Raw genomic sequence first — 23,097 nt, forward strand, 5'->3', positions numbered from 1 at the left:
ATCACTGGACAATTTTTACTGAAGTGACACACGTTTTACTGCCTGCTTGTATAGGTTTATTGTTCATCCTGGAATCACGTATCAACAGCATCCTATATAGACTACCAGGATTCCCAGTAAGAGGCTGACTGGAGTGGGAAGATACCTGCAGGCTGAGCCATATGAATCCCATGGTGTCTCGACATGCCTTGTAGAAGGTGGCGTCCTATTTGAAGGATGTTTCAGGTGGCTCTTTCTTCTTGAAAAATATTGGAGAAGATTTCTAATGGACTTCAATCCCATGATACCTACTGCACGTGCAATCAGCGGTCTTTAAAGTAGCCTCCGTGGAAACTTCAAAGGCTCTACGTGTGTCTCCAAGGGGATGCGAATTTTGGGATAGGGGTAACAAGTGACACGTGGGCAGGAGGACACAGCAGTGCTGTTCATTTTGATGGGCCACAGAAAATTGATAGGGACATGTGTGCCTAGAGGCACACCCCGCTTGCCTGGCGGACGGACGCGTTCTCCATCGCCGCCGCAACTTCTGCCGGAGCCTCCTGCCAACTTCTGCTCCCAAATTTCTGAGACTGGCGAGGGGCGACTCCGGGCTCCCCTCCAGGGCAGGGGACGCTGGGGGCGGCTGGAGGGTGGGGAAGAGAGAGAGAGAGGGGGCGGGGAGCGGGGCCCTCCTGCCGCCGGGGCCCGACCTCCTTTTGGCGGCGGCGGGCGAGAGGCGGCGCCTGCGGGAGGAAGCGGCCGCGGGGCCGGGCAGGGCGGGGCCGGGCTGGGCTGGGCTGGGCTGGGCTGGGCGGCGGCGGCGGCGGCGGCGGCAGCGGCAGCGGCAGCGGCAGCGGCAGCGGCAGCGGCAGCGGCAGCGGCAGCAGCAGCAGCGCTCCCCGGCCGCGCTGCCGGCAGCATGGGCGGCTCTGCCTCCAGCCTGCTGGACGAGAGCAAGTGCACCTACATCCGAGGTGGGGCTCTGCGGGGGGCGGGCGAGGCGGCCGGCAGCCCCCCGAGACTTTTTCTGAGAGCACCGGCCGGGGAAAAACGCGTTTGCAACTGCAGTTGTGCTTTCTGGTGCAGAAGAGCACCCGGGGGGGGGGCGGGGCGGGGGGAGGAAACCCCGAGCCCCCGCGGCCCGGCGGGGTCCTGAGCGGGGCTGGGGCCGGAGCCGGAGCCGGAGCCGGAGCCGGGCGCGGTGCAGCGGGCAGCCGGCAGCCGGCAGCGGCAGGCACCGGGCAGGGCTCGGAAACCGGTGGGATCAGCGGGGTTTGGGCACACAGCTGGGCTGGTTTGGAGCGGGACAGCGTCCGATGGGATTTCCAGCAGGCGGTTTTTTAAACAGGCTTTCAAAATTCCCGACGAGTGAGTTACAGCATGCCTAAGAGTAGACGGAATGTGGAGAGATGCGACCTGAAACTGTCCGTGTGACAGTAAGGTCCCAATTCCCCAGCACTGGCAGCTGAAACTTTTAAGGCACTAGATTTCACCGAGGTAGATCGGATCAAGACCATATGGCCTGATGTTTTGCAAAGGCCATAGCAGGCAGTGGAAAAACGGCTAGGTGGGCATTTAGGTAAACTATTCAAACTTGTGCAAGAACAATTTTTTGTCCTATTAAAATGTTAGGAGAGAGGAAAAAAAATTGCTTTAAATCATGCATATTACTATTAAACTACGAAGGAAAAGAGCATAATTCTGTATTTTGGGGGGTATTTTTGTTATTTGAGTAGTTAAAAGATGAAATATACTTTGCTTTTGCCTGTCTACCTATGCTCCGTATCAGTAAGGTAGCAGGTAAAGGATTTACAAAGCAAATATTAAGGCTGGAGATTTACAAGCAAAATAAAAGTTTGCATGTGAAAAGGAAGCCCTATTCCAGTATATTATGTATTATGCATCTGAAGCTTGAAAGAGTCCTCGCTGCTGTGGACTGGGAGATCAAACTCGGTACTGATGATTCAGACTGTAGGGTGACTCCTGGGTGGTGCCAGCAGCGGAGCTTGTCCTTTTATTCTGTTGCTTGGGGATTTTTTTTGTGGTGTAGAAGGAGTGCAAATGTTGAACCACTCCTCTGTTAGGACTCTCTTGAAATCACAGTGGATCTTTCAAGAGATTCCCATAGTGGGAAAGATGTCCAATATTAAATGGCTTTCACCCAAAAAGCAATTGGCAAAGCTGCAGGCCTCACATGCGGTGATTTTTCTACAGTGTCCCCTCAGTATTGTCATTTTCTCGTGCCCCATTGAGGGTGGTTTCAGGTCCCATCAGAGCCATAAGGGTGCAATACCCATGGGTTTCTTTTTTTATTTACACTTATTCCCACGCTGCAGCCAAAATTGCACTTCCACAGTTCAACATTTCAAGTTTTCTGATCCCTGAGAGAGTGAGGGCAGTTGTGAGTGCCTGAAAAGGCTGATGTCCAATTACTGCAAAAAAAAAAAAAGTAAGAGATTCAGGGAGCTTATTAGCTTCTACGCGGCTGTGCAAGAGGAAATTGTGCAGGTCTTTGCCTTGGACATCATCTAGAATTAGAATGGGGAACCCATGTCAGAGGGTTGGGAAATACATATCTGTTCAGACACGTGTGAAACTGGACTGGATGTATGTATCTGAGACTTCCTTGTTGCTCAAAGGGAGGGTGTCTTTGCCTTGCTGAGAGCTGAGCAGCTCTTCAGACGCATCTCTAGTTTGCCTATCACATCTTTGCAGAGGCAAGTGATAAAGCAAAATCATTGTGAAAAAAGAAATTAAAACGTTGTGCTTATCCCCCGGCTCAATCTGCTCTTCTTGCTGTAAGTGAGGATCCACCACTCTAAACTCTTGCTTTGAAAAGTAGAGGCACTTTGTATGGATGCTGCCTGTAAATTAGTGCTTCAAAGAAAGAAAAGAAATTGGGAAGAGCATCTTAAATCGAAATAGAGTGCAGTCCAGCCCGCACGCCAAACCTACTGCTCGTGTTGAAGCCAGAGTCTGCAAGATTCAGACCTTGCTTATCTGTCTTATACGTTTTGGTCTGATGTATTTCCAGAGCAAGTGCTATGGTAAGCTCTCCTCACTTGAAGAGGAAGCGGGCTCAATTTTTGAATCTGTAGGTTGAAAAAGCAGCACATTTTTTAGCTGTCTTTTTAAAGGTTATGTGGGTTTTACTGGGGGGCTGGGAGTTTTGGAAGTTTTTTTCCTCCAAAGATGAGGCGGGGGGGTCTTTGGTAAAAAGGGAAGGGAGTTACCTGCTTTTTGTCAGTAGAACCATCAATCCATACTGCTTGAATGGGGCAGCACTGGTGAGGGAGGTCGTGAGACAGCAGGCTCTAGGATGCTGCCTCGCACATCTTATTCGGAGACTGCAGCCAGTGACATTCTCCAAACTTTGTGCGTTTTGGGATGCTCACTCATATCGGCCCAAATATTAGTAGACTCAGGACAGGAAATCCTGAGTATTACTTCCAGTGAGAGTTTGGTCTAGATCATCTCTAATGCTCCCTCCCAACCAGTGTTTTGGTAAACAAATTTATACTTGCTATTTATGCATCCTGGTTTCAGCACTAGATTTTTGCATGTCCCTTAGCATAGTTTGGCAACGACTCGTGCCCCCCTCTCCTTGCCTTTGCAGCAGAAGCTTCCTGTGATTAAACACCGGCATCTTTCAAGTTAGTTCCTGCCATGCGAACCTCAACCTGCAGCAGAGAAAATTATTTGGGTGGGATGTCAGCTGTGCAGTGTGCTGTGCTGCTCCCTGCAAGGGCGGGGTTAGCCAAAATTGCATGGGGCAGAGTTAAACATGACTGCTTGAACGTGTAGCAGGATTCCTGCGTGGTTGTTGTCGAGATGGTGTAATTTAATTTCTTGTTGCCTTAATGATAATTTAATTTGTCTGAAGCCCTGTCCCTGTGTTGTAAGGCCTTGTAGTTTATTTAGACAACATTTAAGCTAAAATACAATGTGACGAATGGAAATGAGGGACTGAGGGCTAAAAGGGTAGATAGAGTTTTCAGCAATAAACTGATACGGTTTCTTCATCAACATACATACAAATCTACAGGTTTTCTAATTCCCAAAAGTCTGTTTGCTCACATTGTTTGAGGGATGAGAGGAGAACAAAACACGGACAGAAATTATGTGATATGTAAAATTATGTTAGAAAAAAAAAAAAAGTAAAAACATACATGTAGGTGTCTATATTAACCAGCAAGAACATGGCCCTCAGCATGGGCACCCCCAGGCAGAGCCTGGGAGATGCTTTGCTCTGGGCAGTTCCCCATGGGTGCATAAGCATGAGCCTCATCAGACCAGCTGGGGAAATGAATCTCGGAGAAAATCATGAAGGCATCCTACGCGGAGTCTCAGTTACTGAATGCAAAAGCTGTGATTTCCACCTAAACCTACTTCACCTTCTGTGCTCTTAAAGAAGAAGTGGTAGTATTGAACCAGCCAAATTGCAACTCACTGAGAGCTGTGTATACTTGTACATGGGGCAATATCTTGAGCCATACCTGAAAGTCAGCTGATACAATTATTGACATGGTAATGTGCATTTCCTGCAGTGAATAATGCCTAAGAAGAGAATATACGATGCCAATGTGTAATTTTTCAAGTGATCTTTGCAGTACGATACACGTGAGGCTGTGTTTGAAATTGCAAGGTCATCCTTGTGAAGTTTGAATCAGGGACAGGTACTTCACAAGCTGCCTAAAGACTTACTTGGGGATGGCAACATTTTACAAAACAATTTTAATACTCAGAAAATCTCTGCATTAAGAAACTCTCTCTCTCTCTCTCTCTCTCTCTAGCATGCAGTTACATTTTGCAAGCCATCACAAAATCTTTTGTCTTTTTCAAGTAGAGATTAATGAAAATTGGTAATTGTCGGGGAATTAAATTGTGCATAAAGTCAAGGCTCAATTTGCCTTACTCCTACCTAAAGGAAATTTAAAGTCATAGTAAAGTAATAGAAAAATGAGAGTCAGCAGGGACTCCTGCAATCGCTGGGGACAGCTTGTGTCCACTGGGAGAAGAATGGACCAGGGGTGGAGGTTATTTGGGGGAGAGTAGGAGGCCATGTAGTGCCAGCAAGGAGGAGTGGGGCAGAAAGCCAGACCACATGCACTGCAGCGTTACTAGTCTTGAAACCTTAGCAGTTTCAAAGGTGTCTTCTGTTCTGGGTAGCGCGAGTTTGTTTTTCTAACCATACTTATGGAAAAATATTTTTTTCCAGTTATTTAAGATCCTTAAAATGTTTTAAATATGCACACGTTATAAACAGTAAAATTATTTAAAGCCCCCTGAAATTAAAAGAAATTTTTATAGTAATTCCTCTAGGTTTTGGACTGAGCCCTTAAAAAAGAAGGAAAGACTTGTGGAGGAAATAATCCTTCTTTGTAGGGTTTTGGTGGGACTACATGGGAATTATTCAGGATGCAAGTGAAATAGATGGAGTTTAAAAAATGACAGTAATAATTAGGAGACTGGGAGTTGGTCATGTGAAAAGAGTTTATTAAAAAAATTCATGCTTTCAGTTTGATGAGGCATGGGCTAAACTTGTGTTGGGAGGTGTTCATTGCATGATTTGTGTAATGATATTTAATGAGTGTTACACCCAACAGGGAGCGGTATAGGGCGATAATGGGGAGTTATGGACTCCGGGTGCAATCATGAAATTGGGGAAAAAGATGAAAGTGCCTGTTAAAACAACTTAATAGTATGCCCTGAGAAACTCTGCTGGAGGTTTCAAGATTGCTGATAGAAAGTATTTGCTTTGGGTCTCTAATATTAGACACGAAACAATCAAGGAAGCAGATCTTACAGTGGGGAGAAGGGAGAAATGGCCCTGAGAGTCTTTAGTGATTTTCCATTTCTGCAATCTCAGCAGCATCAATAGTAGAGGACCAAGCCCTGCTCTGTCATGTGTGGTCTGTTGGGACCAAATTTTTTTTTAATTTGGAGAGGTGGAGAGATTTCAAGCACCCAACGCCAGGAATTTCACCAGGTACATCTTCAAAAGAGTTTAGTATACAAAAAAAGAACTTCTCTGAAGGTTGTTTTTTTATTAAAGATGCTCAGTGTGCTTCACCATATCCAGTCTACCCATTGCTATAAACATAAAGCTGTCCATAGAATGAGGGTTCATAGTAATTTGCTTTTATTTTGGTTGTTTAAATGCAGATTTTCTTCCTTTCTTCCCTTCTTTTCCATCTCTTTCCCCACCCAGGCAGATGGGACAGCCTGGCTGAGGGACACGGCAATGGTGCTGTGACCTTGCGGCACCCAGGGATGCACCCTACAGGTTTCCTCATTGTTCAAGACTTCTTTCTGAGCAGACCTTCCATCCGTTCTTCTTTTCATTTGACAATGAAAGCTGTTACTTAATGTCTGTAAGAAATTTCTTTCTAGTCATTTGTTTTGCCTATGAATTTCAGTATGGTACTAATTAAGACAGGGGTTTTTTTGCACAAGGATAAAACACTTTGGATGTGCTCCTACAAGGTGCAGCATGCTTAGAAAAAGCAGATAGACTCTTGCTACTCTGTCACATTTTAGAGACTGAAGAGGAGCCTGTTTTACCCTTTACTTAAAAGAGAAGATAAGGAAATCAGTCGCAAGCTTTACTGGAAACCATGTGAACAAATACCATCAGTTGTATGTAGATAAGTCCCACTGACTTGGAGGGAGATAACCCAAGTGCCTGATACAGCTCTGTAGTGAAATTCTTGCCAGCAGCCAGCCGGCATGCACATAGTCATGAGCCAGGGATGCTGGAGGATGGAAGAATAACTTGGAATTAATTGTGGAAAAGTTGGCCTTTTTTGGACAGGCACTCAGACTGGATATTGGATTTTCTGCTTTAAACTGTCACATAGTCCTTCTGGTTTTAATTTGGTGTACAACTGCAAGTATAACGGAGTTTTGTAAAAAATCTGGCTGCACTTACTGCCTTTTCTCTTAGCTTGTTACAAGCTATGTCTTGCTGTGTTTTGGAAATCCTCTCTCTTCCATTTTCCGCAGGTGAGCATGGCTGTAGCATCGTACAGAGCAGGAGTGTGGTGTCTCTCTAGACTTACCAGCATCTACTTTGTAGCTATTAGAGGGTGATTTTCATTTTCACGTTCTGAGGTTTATGGTAAAAGCTGATATGATACTTCTGTGATTCCCAAAATTTAAGGAAGAAGCAGAGTTATATTTTCTTTTACAAACACATATTGAATCCAGAATTCATGATTGCGGGTTAGCACTTAGCAAGTACTACCTAGTCCAATCCAAATAGGCATAAATACCCATGGAATGAAAAAATGAAGTGAAATGGGTAGGAAATTCACATTTCAATATGGATATGAGTTTCTATTCTTCCTTATATTCACCTTGCTAAGTGTCCAAGTTTTTGAAGACCTTAAGAAATGAGATTTTGAAGAAAAATCCTTTTGGCTTTACTTGCTTTCTGGGAAGTGTTAGTCCTCAGAGAGGTTGTTGCTGTTGGAGCCAGTGGCAGATTTTCATCCTGTAGTTTTAATAAATAGTGCCTGTCTGTGTTGGAAAGGAGAAGCAGCCTCTCTGTCCTTCTTACATTCTTTAACGCAGGGGGCCAGGCGCTTTGTCTTGGCTTTAGACTGAATGCAAGCAAAAGGTGTCCAGGGACATGATTGATGGGAAAGGTATTTGCCACCCAACTTGAAGAGAATTTACTGTACTTGGTAACTTCCAGATTTCAGGTTTGGGAGATTAAGGCTTCTTCTGTTCAGTTTCCATTGCTCATATAGTCCCATTTATTAACTTCTTTCAAAAGTAACGCTAGCAATTTTCGAAGTTTACAGTCACATTGACTTGCAACAGGCATGGTCAAGAATTCCCCTAATCAAAGCGGGAGGTAAGATTTTGTTCTTCAATTTGTCAATAAAAGGATTGTTCATGATTGCATCCCATTTACCTTCTGTAAATGGCTTGAGGTTTTCATAAACCCAGAAATCTCAGTTACCTGTTTTGTGGCACTGCTCCTTTTTCTGCCAAAGTGGCTAGGAAGCCAGGTTAGGCTTCTTGCCTGTTCAGCAGGATCATCTCTTACACCAAAGCAAACAGTATTGCTTGCACAAGAACTTAAAGATGATGTGCTACATAATGCTTGCTACAGAGCCTGGGTTTGAAAACTGAAAGGTGTTTTCTTTCTGGGGAAGAAGGTCTTTTTCGGGTAGTATGAGTGAAGGGAAACCACTGGGTGGTAGGGGAAGGGATGTGGCATTTTTCATGTTTTTCTGCTGTTTGTGTAGAAGAAACGATGTACAGTGTTGTATTAAGCACAGGTATCAACAGAAAGAGCTTCTTCTCAATAGAAAAAGTGAGAAATATGCTCACATTTGCCAAAAAAACTGTAATTGAGAGGCACACAGTAAGTGTGGAGTCTGCTGCTCTTTTGTGCCTGATATTTTCTGAAATCTTGAAGATTGGAAGTTCTTTAATTAGTGCAGCCTGGCCACAAATTATAAGACAGTCTTTGCATCTGATAGAAATTTTATTGATATTAAGGGGAGAAAAAGCAAGCTCTGAGATGATTAAAGCGGCTTTGTTCTTGATGCCTTTGGGCAGTAGCAGATGAAAAGCCAGTGTCTAGATAGGGAAGGATGAGATTCCTAAGCAACGTGGTCACGGCTGCTTTTAAAGTACAGCAGCATTTCTTTCTACAGCTTTTTCCTTTGCCTATAATAAGCATGCTGTTCTCTTTGCACTTAAAGAACAATTAAAAGTGGCTTCAAGTTTTTGAACACACATGCAAGAATTTTAGTTGCTTTTGCAGTTAAAGGACAGTGATGAAATGAAGCCAACTCTTACATAAAAGCAAGATTAAAACGTGTGGAAATGGCTCAAACTTGTCTGAAGAAAGGGTTCACCTGTTCGGGTTTTCTAAAAACTTTATCCTGTATTTTTTTTCTTAGTCTTAAGTATAAAAAAAAGTTTGGTGCTGATTCTATACTAATGCTTAACTTGATAGACGTAACCTAAGATTTTGGTGAATTAGTTTCTTCAGGTATTTATTGATGTGTTAATTTTTGAAATCATAAGGCTTTAATCTGCATGCTTCTGTGATAAGATACTAGTTAATACATCAGACGCGAACAGTTGCTCTTACACTTTCAATGGTAATAAAGCTTTAAACCTATATATTAGGCCATTGTAGTGCTACCAAACTTATTATTTAGTTATTGCGTCTTTTTTTTTAAACTAGGTAGATATTTAGCTAGGAATATCAGGAAATAGAAAACAAAAGCAAGGCTGACTCTTGGGTTCTTCTGATCAGATGATTAAAATGTTAAAAGCAATATAGTTTTCAAGAACACATAAATTATTTTTGTTTGGTTGAAATTCTTCTAGGAAATAAGTGAAATAAGGAATAGTTAATTTATTTTCTAAATAAATTTTCTAATCAAAAAATAGTTATTAAAAATAACTTTTTGGTGGTTTTTGTGGTGATCTTGATTCTAAGCCTGTTCTTCTGCCTTGCCCTGAGCAGCGTGGTTCCTAAGGAATGTGCAGATGCTATGGAGGCTTTTCTTGTGGATGACATGTTCAGTGTTTTCATGCAATCCCTGTTCAGTGCTAGGCCAGCCAAGTGACTCTCAGGTAGTTTTCTGCCGAACGTGTGGCAGGTCCGATGTGAATAGGGGGAGGTGCCACATCAGCCATCAGAGCGTGAACGTGGTGGTTGGTAGATGTTTGCCGCTGGCTGTTGCAGGTGTGTGGTCACGCTCTGGGATCTCAGAGGGTGCTGTGCCAACCCTTTAGGTCAGAGCAGCGTGTACTCCTTCGGGACTGCCTCAAACCATGCCTGGCACCATGCTGCTTGATGGGCCAGGATAGCCATAGCAATGGGCTGCAGCAGTGCAGTAACTCCAGGGTGGAAAATAGCAGCAGAGGTTTCTGGCTTGCTACCCGCTTTACGTATCTTCCCAGGAGCGAGCCATGATCTGTCCTTAAGAATCAAATCCACTTTTGAGATTTATGCAAAGTGAGCGTGTCAGCTGATCTTCAGGTTGTTTTTCTACATGTCATTGCTTAAACGGTGAACGTGGTGCATCCTCCCCGTTACGGTTTCTGGTCAGGAGGCATGCCAAGAAAAGCCACCCACATCAGTGCCTGGCCCGGTTTTGGACTCTCCGCTGACAACACCAGCAGCAGTGGCGCCTTTTCAAATGATAGTGGACTTGTAAGGACATCATTGGTAATGGTGTCAGACAATGAGTTCATAGCTCCCCAGAAATGCTGCTGTTTTTTCCAAGTTCATTCTCTATTGTGTTTCTAAGGTCAATGCACGTTTTGACTGTGGCTCTCGTGTATTGCAACAGACAACTTGCAGAAAAGGTCATATATGCCTGAACTGCATGTTAGTTGTTGTGTGGGGGACATACTGCTCCTCACAAAGAGTGTTCGTGGTACAAAGAGTGTAAGGCAATCCTTGTTCCTGGTTGTTTACTGTTTAAGCAGGGAAAATGCACAAAGCTAAAGCAAAAGTCCAGAGAAACAAAGGCGTGGGACCAGGGAGTGCCAGGACTAGAAGAAGCAGCCGGTGCCAATCCCCAGTGCAGGGTCAGGCCTCTGCAACAGTTCCAGCTGCACCATGCTGATGTGTCCCAGCCTGGCAGAGTTAACAGCTATGATACGTGCTAGGGACCAGCTGGACCTTTAAGCACTCGTGATCGCTAAATACTTTCACAGCCAACCTTAGGAAAAAAGGTCTACAGCTTCTTCGTATTGTAAAAACATCTGGGATTTCCCACAAAGGTTTATGTTCCCCAGGTCAAGGTAGCTGCAGGTTTTGCAGAGCTCGAAAGCCAACTCTGCCCATGCATACTGTTTCTAAAGGTCCCCTGCTCGATACCTGGGATGGCTCGTTTGCTGGAGTAATGCCTTCCTGGATTTACTACTGGTTTTTAGTTCCGTGTGCTTGGGATCCCAGCTAAAAAAATTGTCCTCGTGCCGTATCTGGAAACTTGCTGCCTGCTAAGGAGCTTTTCCTTACTCTTTTCAGAGATACACAGGCATCATTGCTTCAAATATATAAAAGATGCCACCAACATCCTGCCATGCAGGATCCAGCGCACTCAGCCCTGTCCTTTTAGCTAGCACTCTTCCACAGCCCCTCTCATCTGTTATCTTAGGAAGCAATTTTCAAAGCTTTACGTGATATTTTCCTTCCTCTGCGTGAAACCACAGTTGCTATTTGTGCTGTGGTTCTCTGCAGAGGTTTGTCACGATGTTGATAACTGAAGACCTGATTTTTGAAGCACAGTTGGGGACATTAAATATCTTAGATGAACATCATCTAAAGACCAGTCTGCTTTTATTGAACATGATACGGAGGATCCTTGTATATTTTCACTTGATATTCCACATATTGTAGGGGTCACATTGGAGGAAAGGCAAGCTTTCATCATCCCCAGACAAAGATTTAATGGAAGGGTCTGTGCAAAATAATAGTAAGAAAAAGGCTTTTTTGCTCTTAGTGGTATCTGTCAAGTAATATCATTGTCTGTAATTTAGTCTACCAGATGCTTTCTACTGTTTTCAGTTGCAAATGAAGCTTTGCCAGTCTTCAGCTGTTCAGACTGAAGTTTCCATGCTAAGTGTCTGCCTCAAATTGCATTTTTGAGAAAACTGCAGCTAAAATGGATGAGTTGGTTGTTTTGGTTTTTTTTTTTTTTTTGTGACTTAAGCTAAAGAAAACCTGTTTCTCCTCTCTTTGGATGTTCTGTTGAGCAGCTCAGGCATATTGTGCAAGAGGAGGGAATGGGTTGGGGACTATAGAGCTGGAATAAAGGAAACCAGAGGTGAGTTGGGAAGGGCTTCTAACAACTGCTAGTGGCTACCTGCTGAACTAAATCCCGTTGTTTCCACATTTGCCCTCTGTGCAGTCTGGCAAATAGCTGCGAAACCCACAGCTATCAGCAGCTGTTCACCCCTGTAGACAAAGGCAATGCCACAAAGCAAACACAACTTTCTACCATATAAGCTTACTGTGTTAGCTGAAAAGGTCCACAAATCTGAAGCCCTGAACCCACCACTGATGCTCAAGGGAGACCAGGGTCCAAAGGCAGCTTTTTGGTATATTTTTCTATTGGCTTCATTCAGTAGGAAGCCCCAGATTTGTTGTTTGGGGTTTTTTTTTTCCTTTCTGAGATTTCCTGTACACCTGCCAAGCTACAAAGTGCTGTGCAGACATCAGTCATAGACCTTCCTGCTGAGATACTGTGATAGGTGGTGGCATTTTATTTCACCTATGAGGAGTTATGGCTATTAATTTGGGGCTTGACAAACCTAGTACTTAATTTTTCAGGGAATTGGCCATTTTAATGCTCTCCCCAGATTTCCAGCCAGGCTGTGGCTATGCTCAGTTGTGACTGCGGGCACTCAGCACTTCTGTAAATCAGAAAAAGAAGGCAGCAGGAGCCATCTGGGAGCTTCTCCCATAAGTGGCATATTTTGTCCAGCTTTACGTTTTGTAGCAGACACAGACACAGGATCTAGTTCTTCAGGGTGATGTTTACCTGCCTTAAATATAAATCAAGTCTCTGCAATTTCCAGCTCACCACACCACAAACTTTCAGAGCTCCACAATTAATGGGGCAGGTACCATACTGGGTTGATTAGAAGACAGTAATTTTAGATGTGACTGTAAAGAAAAGTAGCTTTAACCACTGCTGCTTGTGCTCTGTTGGTCTTTGCTCTAAGCCTGGGAAGCAACAGCAAAACTACTATCACAAGGGGTGTTTGAGGCTACTGGTGGTTTGTGAGTGTGGCTGGAGGGAGCCAGATGTCAGGGTTGTGTTTGTGTCTGCATGGAGCAGCCCCAAGTCACCCAGATTGTCAGCTGATCTAAGCTGATAGTGGGTTTTATGGTGCTTTTGGAGGAGAAAAGATAGTAGAGTCATAGAATGGTTGGGGTTGGAAGGGGCCTTCAAAAATCATAGAATCATAGAATCGTTTAGGTTGGAAAAGACCTTTAAGATCATCCAGTCCAACCATTAACCTACACTACCAAGTCTACTCTAAGCCAATCAAGGGTAGACTAGACTAAACCATGTCCCGAAGTGCCACATCTACCCGTTTTTTGAACACTTCCAGGGATGGGGACTCCACCACCTCTCTGGGCAGCCTGTTCCAATTCTTGACCACCCTTTCCGTAAAGAAATTTTTCCTAATTTCCAACCTAGACCTCCCCTGGTGCAGCTTGAGCCCATTTCCTCTCGTCCTATCGCTAACTACATGGGAGAAGAGACCAACACCCATCTTGCTACAACCTCCCTTCAGAACAGGTTGCCCAGAGAAGTTGTGGATGTCCCATCACTGGAAGTGTTCAAGCTCAGGTTGGATGGGGTTTGAGCAACCTGGTCTGGTGAAAGATGTCCCTGCCCATGGCAGGGGGTTTGGAACTGGATGACCCAAGGGACGCAGTGGGGAGGAAGAGTGCCTGGAACAAAATTGGGGCCGTATTTGCTGTGAAACACACCTGAGATTTGTAACAAAAGGAGTTTCTGTAGAAGACTTTGGATATTAGGCATTTGGGTCTTTAAGTGTTCATGATAATCCCGTGGGAGCTGTGGCCAAGTAGTGGTGACAAATCATAAATTGAAGCAGCCCAGTGAGAAGCAGCACTGGGATTTGTTGGAGGAAGAAGTTGTGTTCCAAGTGAATGAAGAAGAAAGGCCCCCATCTGAATTTGTCACCAACTTCTCTTACGCATGGAAAAAACACAAAGCTGCTCAGCACATCTCATACCAGAATGGAGATGTCTAAAGCTGATACCACACTGAGATACAAGGGAGTTACCAAGGTAAACAAACATACAAAAACAATGTGTTGGTAAAAGTATAAAATACTATGTGGTAATTTTGAGCAAGAGCTTGTGGTTTGTTAGTTATTAATCTTGCTACATGGTTTTTTCTTAGCGTGCCTTAAATATTTAGGCAGCAGGAAGTGCGGTCAACTGAAAAGTTGCTGTGCTTTTTCTGTAACACTTGGCATTGGCAGGTGTTACTTTCGTGAATATAAACTGAAATCAGACTTGCCTTGGAGGGTGCTCTGACAGCCAGGTCTCACAGGGTGTTGGGGCTGAACGGTGTAGGTGAACACTGGGCTGGGTTTTTATTGTTGTCGTCTGCAAAAGAGCAATCTTTTAAAATAAAATCCAGCCCCTCTGATAGTGGAGGTGTCTGGAGTCTGCTGTTGGAAGGGACATGCAATTTTCTGAGAGACTGAACCAAAACCAAATTTAAAGCTGAATTTGAAGATGCTATACAAAACATCAGGTTGAGTTTCTGTGACCATTACACATACTAGCGTAGGCTGAATTGATGCCAGAGATGTGAGTGTGCGCAGCATTGGGAGGATGTGAAAGCCATATTTCAGATGGGGCCCATCTCTCTATTCATAGTTTTAACTTCTTTTGGATGATGGGAATGGAGACATCTGTAAAAAGTAATAAGTCCCCTTTCCTTCCAGAATAAGGGTATGAGTTTTCCAGCTGTTGGCTAAGACAGGTTTTCCTGTTGAAATAGCTTTTGTCTGATGTAAGTCTAAAACAATATGGTTATGGTAACTGAAAATATTTCTTTGTTAATTCTGTCCCCTGTTAGTTTGAGTTGTAACTCCAAGTATTTCTATTCACTGTTGCTTCTCGTAGCAGCTGTTTGATTTTTAAAACTTTATGGAGTCTTCCAGTGAAGTGCATGCTGCTGATAAAATGCAATATTGCTTATATTTTTTGTATTTTCTTTACCATACTGTGTGGCTAATTTTCTTTTATCTTCATAGTGGATTCTCATGATTACAGAATGCGCTCTTGCTTTCCTTCAGAAGCCCTGTCATGTTGAATAATACAAAAAACAAGCCCATAACATTGATTCATGTGGTTCTTGGTTGCAACCACAATAATATGGACTGTGCCATATATTTGTCAGCTGACGCCATTCTGTATTCATAAAATATGCCTTGGGATCTTTTTTTAGATCTGTAGAGTTTAAAGATTAGCTTATTAGGCATCTCTCTGATGTGTAATTATTCCAGACTGAATAATATGTTAACCAGAAGATATGCAATTTATATACAGTAAACAAACAAAGAAGAGTATATGTTTAAAAGATGAGTTTTCCAGAGCAGTTTTGCAAAAAAGGTAGTTCTAATGCATTTAAAAGATTTTTGGTTTTATTTAAATAACTTAAAAAAAAAAAAAAAGTGCTGGCTAGTGAAGCAGTTTTACTTTTGTACCTTATGTGTTTCTTTACTATAATTTTATGTTTTCTTTCAATTTCAAGATACAGTATTTTACAAATTAGAGGAACCCTAGAAAATTAAGAGTTTAAAAAGCGTGTTAGGGTATCTGCTCAATCTTGAAGCCAGGGCTACATTGTCTGCTCTGACTTTCTTTGCATTGCTTTCTACTCCTCGTTCTTGAATGAGATAAGATCTGATGCTTTCATTTTTTTTCTCACAGAAGGTTCTTCTGAAGCATACTAAGCAGATATTTTTAATACCTCCAAGCAAAAATTGTAATTTTTAGAATTTCAGTTGGCATTTAGACTTTCAGCTTGGCTTCAGAGGTGCTGAGCACTTGCCTGGTGCTGGTGGTTGGTATCCAGCAGTTCTGGGAACACAAGAAGTTGCCTCACACCGGTGGCAGCAAAAGTAATTTTCAAAAATGTCTTTGAATCTTCAACTGTGTATACTATCCTCTTAGTGACAGAGGTACTTCTAAAAGTGAAATAATTACAGTACAAAGACCTGACCTTGTTACTGATTCAAAAGAGGTTGTAAGAAGGCTATTATCTCCTAGACTATGTTTTTTGTGGCTGTTAGCTAAGGCACATGTCCCTCAGAGGGACATGCCTGCAAGCAAAATTGGAAACCAGTATGTTAAATCTGAGGCCTGTGTTTTGTTGTCCTGACCTCTGAATTTCTGAGACATGCCAAAAAAAGTCGTGACTCAACTTAAACCCAAACTTTTGGAGCCAGAAGGTTCAACCTGACTGGCTCATTTGTGAATCTTTGGTGCATCTTTGCTAGTCAAGCTCAGTGTAAAGCGGAGACCATAAGATGCACTTTTTCAACATTGTCTCCCCTAGCCGCTGTGGTTTTGCATTGGAAATTATAAAGAATCCATGAATCATATTGGTGGGTTTTGTGAATAGAGTTTTCCAAAATTCCTGGCCTGTTCTTATTCAATCATCCTTTTCACTGATCTGCTTTTTAGTTAACCAAGAGCCTGCCTGTTTGTATGAAGCTGCTGGTTTTATGCAAAACCTATGGTGAAACTGTTGGTGAAATAATTGCTCAGCGATGCTTGACAGGGTAAATAGCGAAGAAGTGATGTCCCAGGGTACAAAGAAGTATTGCTACTGCATGAGTAGCATCTCATCAGAAGAATGATTGCACTGTATAGTAGAGAAATGAAGAGGTCTTTGGGAGTAATGGTAAAGGATAGAAAAGTCTCCGAAATAATATTGTGGATTCTAGAGCTCTTGGGAGTGTTTCGAAGCCACACTGGATGCTGTTAGAGAAAATACTTCATAGAAATTCAGTGCTCATCCTGCACTTCATCAGGCTGGTGAATCCTATCAGCCTAAATGAAGACAGAAAATGGATTTATGCAGCTTTCCCTACATTTGTTTCTCAGAAAGACATAGGCTGACTTTAAGGCACCATCGAAGAATGCAAACATGGCTTGAAATTTAGTTGTAGTTGGTAAATGCAGGCAGCCTTTGGAGGAATTCAGATTTGGATGAGATTCAAAATGAGCGTTACTCTGTTAGAGGCAGTTTGTGGATATTGGACGCTTACATGGGCTCATGGCAAATTTTTGCAGAGCAACCCTGCAGAGGCTGAAGCAAAAACTAGACCATCTCATAGGCTCTTCTTTATCTTATGATTCTATGATTCTGCAATCACTTAACTGAGGAGCTTAGGGAAAGACACAAAGAAAAATACATCGTATAATTTTGAAATTTCAAAGCAACACCACATAATCATAGTTTATTATTATCCATAACCTGCTCTTTCTTATGAAGACGTGCACTAACATAAACATTTTGTGACTCGTTTTGCCACAGAGGGGTGCCTTTAGCATCCTTCTCCCCAGTTGTGAGTCTGTAAATGAGACTGCTGCCTGGCTGCTTCCCCAGTGAAACGAACTGTGATAGTGTGCTTAAAGTGCAATTGAGTAGATAGGAGCTAAATATGTTTAAAGTAGCAGTACTAATGATTACTTCTGCATTCAGAAGATGAAAATGTAATCTGATACACATAAATTTGCCAGATAAAACTCTTATCACATGGAAGTTATTTTCTTTTATTCTTATCAGCTCTTGCATGTTGCATTCTTAGGGCTTTTTTTTTCTTAGTCCCCTAAATAAAACATTTTAGAAAACACAGAATGATGAAGAATTTAAGTTTTGATATGGAAAAACAAAACAAGAGGACCATATTGTTCTCCAAAAAGAGAGGAAGTATCAGCATCCACATTGATAGGAACTCAGACTGGATTGATGGGGAGAACTTTATGGAGACCCATGATAGAAGAACTGAGACTTACAAAACCAGAGCTCCATAATTGCTTGTACAAAGGCAAGAGCACTGAAAGCAGACTGATACACTGATTGAGGTATTACCACCAAAGATTGCCATAGACATAAAACCAGGCCTCTAACATGTTCTGGTTACGTGTTGCCACAAGTTGTGGCATACGGGCAAGTACTTTTGGCAAGGCCATATATGGAGGTCCTGCTGAAGACTTTGAGGGGCACGGGGTTACTGCGAACCAGCAGGAGAGCTCTCACCAAACCATTTCCAAATAAATTCTCAGGAACAAATTTCCTCTTCTTAATAATAACCTGCCCAGCTGTTTTTCCGAGCCCAGAAGCTCACGTGGTCCTACTGTACAAACACAGTGCTGGAAGAAGGTGGTTTTGATTTGTTTTTTTCCTTTCAAGTTGTGTTGTGTTGTCACAAGCCCTTCTGAACGTGAAAGATAAATGGAGAGGAAATGAGGCAACTTATCTTTTTTTTTTTCAAAAAGGAAGAAGCATTGAAACATTGAGGCGGAAGAGCTGAGCGGCCGAGGAGACTCAAACACACATTTAGTGAGAGAGACAATAGCTGACTGGTGCTTCTTCCCGGGAAGTCTTCTTAGAAATGGAAAAAACAAACAGCAGCACTAACCCTATTGTCTTCTCAATGATGCTTTCATGAGCACTTGAGGAACTGAAACTCATCCAGGCGGAAGAAGAATAATGTACAACACTTGGCGGACTGTCAAGTGGCTGGACTGTAACCCCTCTGAGCTTGATTCCACTACATATAAGTGGGTTTTAGTGAAACCAGCTCCGTGGAGGAAACAAGATGACTTTGAGACTCCACCTGTGGAGCTGTGTGCCACTACCTCCCCGTCACAGCAAGCGACACCGTAGCTGCGCCTGTCTGGGAGTCGCAGTCAAACACTCAGTGGGGCTCTGGCTTTTCTCTGAATTACAGCTAAAAATAGTAGTCTAAGAAAGAAAATAAATACTTTCAACAGTTTGCTGGGACAAAGAGTAATTGGACTTTAAACCCCAGCATTTGCGCAGGAGTGACTGTATGATAAAGATCTTGCTTTGTAGGTGTCCTCTGTTATATTTACATCAGATTCTTTCTGAACATAGTTCTTCTTTTTCCTTTTTTTCCTTAAATTCCCCTAACCTGTGGCCTTGTGACCTTGGAGTATTTCTTCTGCCTCTGGTGATCTGCATTGCTGGCACTGGCTGATTGTAGGAAGACTTGGTGAATGTGAAGGCAATCCTTCATCCTTGATACTGCTGCAACTGCAGAAAATGAGGGGTTTTTTTACTTTTACTTGAACTCTTTTCAGGACAAAATTTATGGAATTAATTCTGAATTTGCTAGCAGAAGGTATACTTTTATTAGTCAGGTCCCAACTTTAATTCAGAAGAATCAAAAGCATAAACTCTGCCAAGTAAGGAATGATTAATTAAGTTTAATGGGTCCTTTTAGCTTTGCAAAAAAACCCCAAAATGTTTGGATCACTTTGTTTCCTTGTTTTACAGTGCTTTGGAAATACTGGGATCTTAATTATGGCCTTGCTGAACTCTGGATTGGAGAAAAGAGGGAAAAGAAGGCCACTGACAGGTCTCCCATGTTGAGAAGCCCCAGACAGCCAGAGGGCCATCACCTGTCCTCTGTTTGCTTGTTCCCCTTTATTTTCTTTTCATGCCTTTTGTCTCATTTTCTCTGCTTCTGCCCATGGATTGTCCCTGGACTAAATTTAGCAGGGGCTTTTGGAGCGGTTGCATTGGTTTTGTGAAGTAAAGGAAGACCTCCTTCACTCCGTTGCAGCCAGTTCTGTGCAAAGATCCGTTTCACAGCTGGAAGAGAGCAAAAGGCTGCATCCTATACCAAACTGGGACTTGTAGGCAGTAGCAGCCACTATAGTAGAGTCCGAGTAAAGCATCAGAAAACCAGACGTACTCACTCAGACCAAGATTGTTTTGAAGGGCGAGCGGAGGCTCGGTCGAGTTCATCAGTGTGTCTTCCTCCCCACGTGTCAAACCAGACATTTCCATAGCTTTGAAGAACCCCTGATCCAGGAAGCTAATGCTCTGGTACCACAGTAATAAGCAGTGTACTTGGTGTTTCTCAGCTAACTTGAATTATAAAGTTTATCTGCTGCATTGCAGAGCTGTAGTTTCCCTTCCCCATCTGTAATATTCACAGAAAAAGAGACTGTTTTACATGGGGTTTGGTGAGCAGATTCGTGTAATAATTATATGCTATTTTAATAGACTCTTAACCTTAATTGATGCTTTTTTGCAGCCATGGGAAGGAACCTCCTTCCCCACAGGATGAGGCGCCAATGCTTCCTCCTGTCTCTTCTGCAGAATTTAAAATTCAGCGAACAGTGTGGTTTTGCTGGTTGAGAGAGATTATCATCCACAGAGAAGTAGAGAAGGGTTTGTTTGTAAAAGGGGAAACTTTTAGTTGCATGAATATAGACACTTTAATGCTTGGAAGTAATTCTTGCAAAGTGTAAATGCAATCATTTTTTAATCCATTTATTTCTGAAGATTTAGCAAATGTGTTTAAGGATATTATCTTATTTTTTCTGAATGTGAGAACAGACTATCAGCAAGGAGAATTTGTCTAGTTTGGCTTAGCTAAGGCATAGAAGGATTAACCATATATTAGGAAAAATCATTTAGAAATGCCAGAACTAAGAAACATTTGTTTACTGATTCATTTTCCCAGCTTAAAATCACTAGTCCACACTGGTATGCTGTTCTGCAGCTGCTGGGTGTACATATAGATGGATGATACAATGGAAATATTTTTTTCAGTATGTTTAATACATATGCAAAACAGGTTACTCAAAAGTCATAGTGAATAATTCTGGCTTTACCAGGGCAAGCACGCAGACTGTCTGTTGGGATCATGACATTGCACCCTATGGCATAGTGCTGTGAAACATTTTTGTCTTGTAGGTTGTGTCAGCTCTGAACAATTCCTACTGTAGCATCTTTATGGCCAATGCAGTCCATATGGCACCGGAAAGTGATCCCATTGTATCACCATGCTTTGCAACAACAAAATATATGATATGTTAAAGAGATTTTGAAATGATGCTTCACTCGGACTTCTAGGTTTTATAAAGCGGGTCCTCCCATCCTCTCCCCAATGTTTTGCTGTGACAACAGTTAAATTTCCTTGCATTCATCTCGTAGTATTATAGCATGAAATTAATGAGAACCTGAAGCAAATGACTCAAAATACACTACAAATGAAACATTTTCCCATCTTTGTTGTCCAAACTTAATGTAAAGTGGGAGGTGGGGTAAAAAAATTTCCTTGGGATGTGAATTGCATTTTACATATTCCTCTTCCTGTAATACAAAGTTTTATTAGAAGCTTAATTAAATATATATTTTTTAGATTTGTTTGTCCTTTTTAAAAAAGTGGAAAGAGCAATAAAATTGATCCTTGGTTTTCACAAAGAGTTGTCTCTTTGTCCATCTGAAGACCTATGTTGTCAGCTACATCTAATAAGGATAAATACTTCTGTCTTCTTTGCTATGTGAAATACACATCTGTTGTTTTTCCCCCTCTGCTTTATAAAGTTTGCAGCACAAGTATCACTGGTTTTGACTTAAAAGAACTTCCTGGGATGCTATAGCAGAGATCCAATTTTAAAAATATGTATTTACCAAGAAAGCAACATGTCCAAAGTCCACAAGAGAAGGTTGTCTGAGAGATTGCAAGAGCAAAAGGCTTTGCAAGCTCATAAGCTGGAAATCAGGAGACCATCTCTGAGACTGCTCCTCTAGTGTACCCTGCCCAGGTAGAAGACGTGTGCGTTCCTTGCAGTTGCCCTCCAAATGTCCTTCTATGGCTGCTGCCTCACAGAGGGCCAAGGCAAGGCAGTGTTGGCACAAGCTAAGAAAAAGAGATGAAAGTGGAAGATGGTCCCAACTGGCATACTGGTGACATGTGTATGGCCTTGGGCTATACATCATCACTTCAGAAATCTGAGCAGTGCTAGTTGTTTGGGTTAAAATCTGTGTATTTACCCAGTTGGTCTTTTGGGGATCAAAATGGCAAGGAGGAGCTCTGAGGATGAAATTATTTCCTGCCATAAAATTAAGGGGCATGGTGGTGGTGTTGGAAAGCCATTAAAATAAACGCCTGTACTTTGAAGCCTCTGTTTAATTTATTTCAGAGATGAATCTTGGTTTTAACCTTTTTTTGCGCATAGGCTAGCTGAAATATTTTCCTTTGCAATTAATGACATTTACTCATTTTCAGTGTATGTGGGAGCCAAAAGAGAATCAAACACCTTATGATTTGGTGAGAAAAATTGCAAGGAAGGGGGACCTGACAGTACTATTATTCTCATCTCACTACCAACATGTAACCCTTCTCCATTTTGTGGGGTTTGTGTGTTTGTTGAAGAGAAATGGGATAAAATATTGCCACAGGATAGTGGCCTTCTGCTACAGTGCTTAAAAGTGATGCCTTCATGGGAAACCCGGTACTCCGAGAAGTCCATCTGGGTTGACTTACACTAGACTGGTAGTAAAAGGAGTTATAAGGTAAAGGGAATAAAGGGAACTTTAAAACTAATGTAAGGTAACCTTAGCATAAATAAGGCCCTGCATGGAAAGACACGTGTGTGTACTCATACCTATGTACAATGTCATATATGCCTTTGAGTAATTTTGGAGTAGACCTGTCTAGTGTGGCATAATTTTGGCAAAATAATTAAGAAAAAATAGAATCATAGAATCATGGAATTGTTTAGGTTGGAAAAGACCTTTGAGATCATCAAGTCCAACTGTTAACCTAGCGCTGCTGAGTCCACCACTAAACCATGTCCCTAAGCACCACATCTACATGTCTTTTAAATTCCTCTAGGGATGGGGAGTCGACCGCTTCCCTGGGCAGCCTGTTCCAATGCTTGACAACCTGTCCGTGAAGAAATTTTTCCTAATATCCACTCTAAACCTCCCCTGGTGGAACTTGAGGCTATTTGTTCTTGTCCTGTCGCTTGTTACTTGGGAGAAGAGACCAACAGCCACCTCACTACAACCTCCTTTCAGGTAGTTGTAGAGAGCAATAAGGTCTCCCCTCAGCCTCCTCTTCTCCAGACTAAACAACCCCAGTTCCCTCAGCTGCTCCTCATAAGACCTGTGCTCCAGACCCTTCACCAGCTATGCTGCCCTTCTTTGGACACATTCCAGTAACTCAATGTCTTTCTTGTACGGAGGGGCCCAAAACTGGACACAGTATTCAAGGTGTGGCCTCACCAGTGCTGAGTACAGGGGGACAATCACCTCCCTGCTCCTGCTGGCCACACTATTCCTGATACAAGCCAGGATGCTGTTGGCCTTCTTGGCCACCTGGGCACACTGCTGGCTCATGTTCAGCTGTCTACCAACACCCCCAGGTCCTTTTCTGCCAGGCAGCTTTCCAGCCACTCTTCCCCAAGCCTGTAGCATTGCATGGGGTGGTTGTGACTGAAGTGCAGGACCCAGCACTTAGCCTTGTTGAACCTCACACAATTGGCCTCAGTCCATTGATCTGGCCTGTCCAGATCCCTCT

The 23,097-nt window shown here is 42.7% G+C and overlaps 1 protein-coding gene across 1 annotated transcript in view; it reads left to right on the forward strand.

Moving 5' to 3' along the window:
• The first annotated feature begins 898 nt into the window (after positions 1-898).
• The window catches only part of NIBAN1 (niban apoptosis regulator 1), a 67,252-nt gene continuing 45,053 nt past the window's right edge, over positions 899-23,097 (forward strand). Inside the window, exon 1 of the mRNA XM_075711196.1 lies at positions 899-953. Coding sequence (XP_075567311.1) covers positions 899-953 — 55 coding nt within the window. The remainder of the gene's footprint in view (positions 954-23,097) is intronic.

The sequence above is a fragment of the Pelecanus crispus genome, chromosome 5 (assembly GCF_030463565.1).
Source record: "Pelecanus crispus isolate bPelCri1 chromosome 5, bPelCri1.pri, whole genome shotgun sequence".
NCBI lineage: Eukaryota > Metazoa > Chordata > Aves > Pelecaniformes > Pelecanidae > Pelecanus > Pelecanus crispus.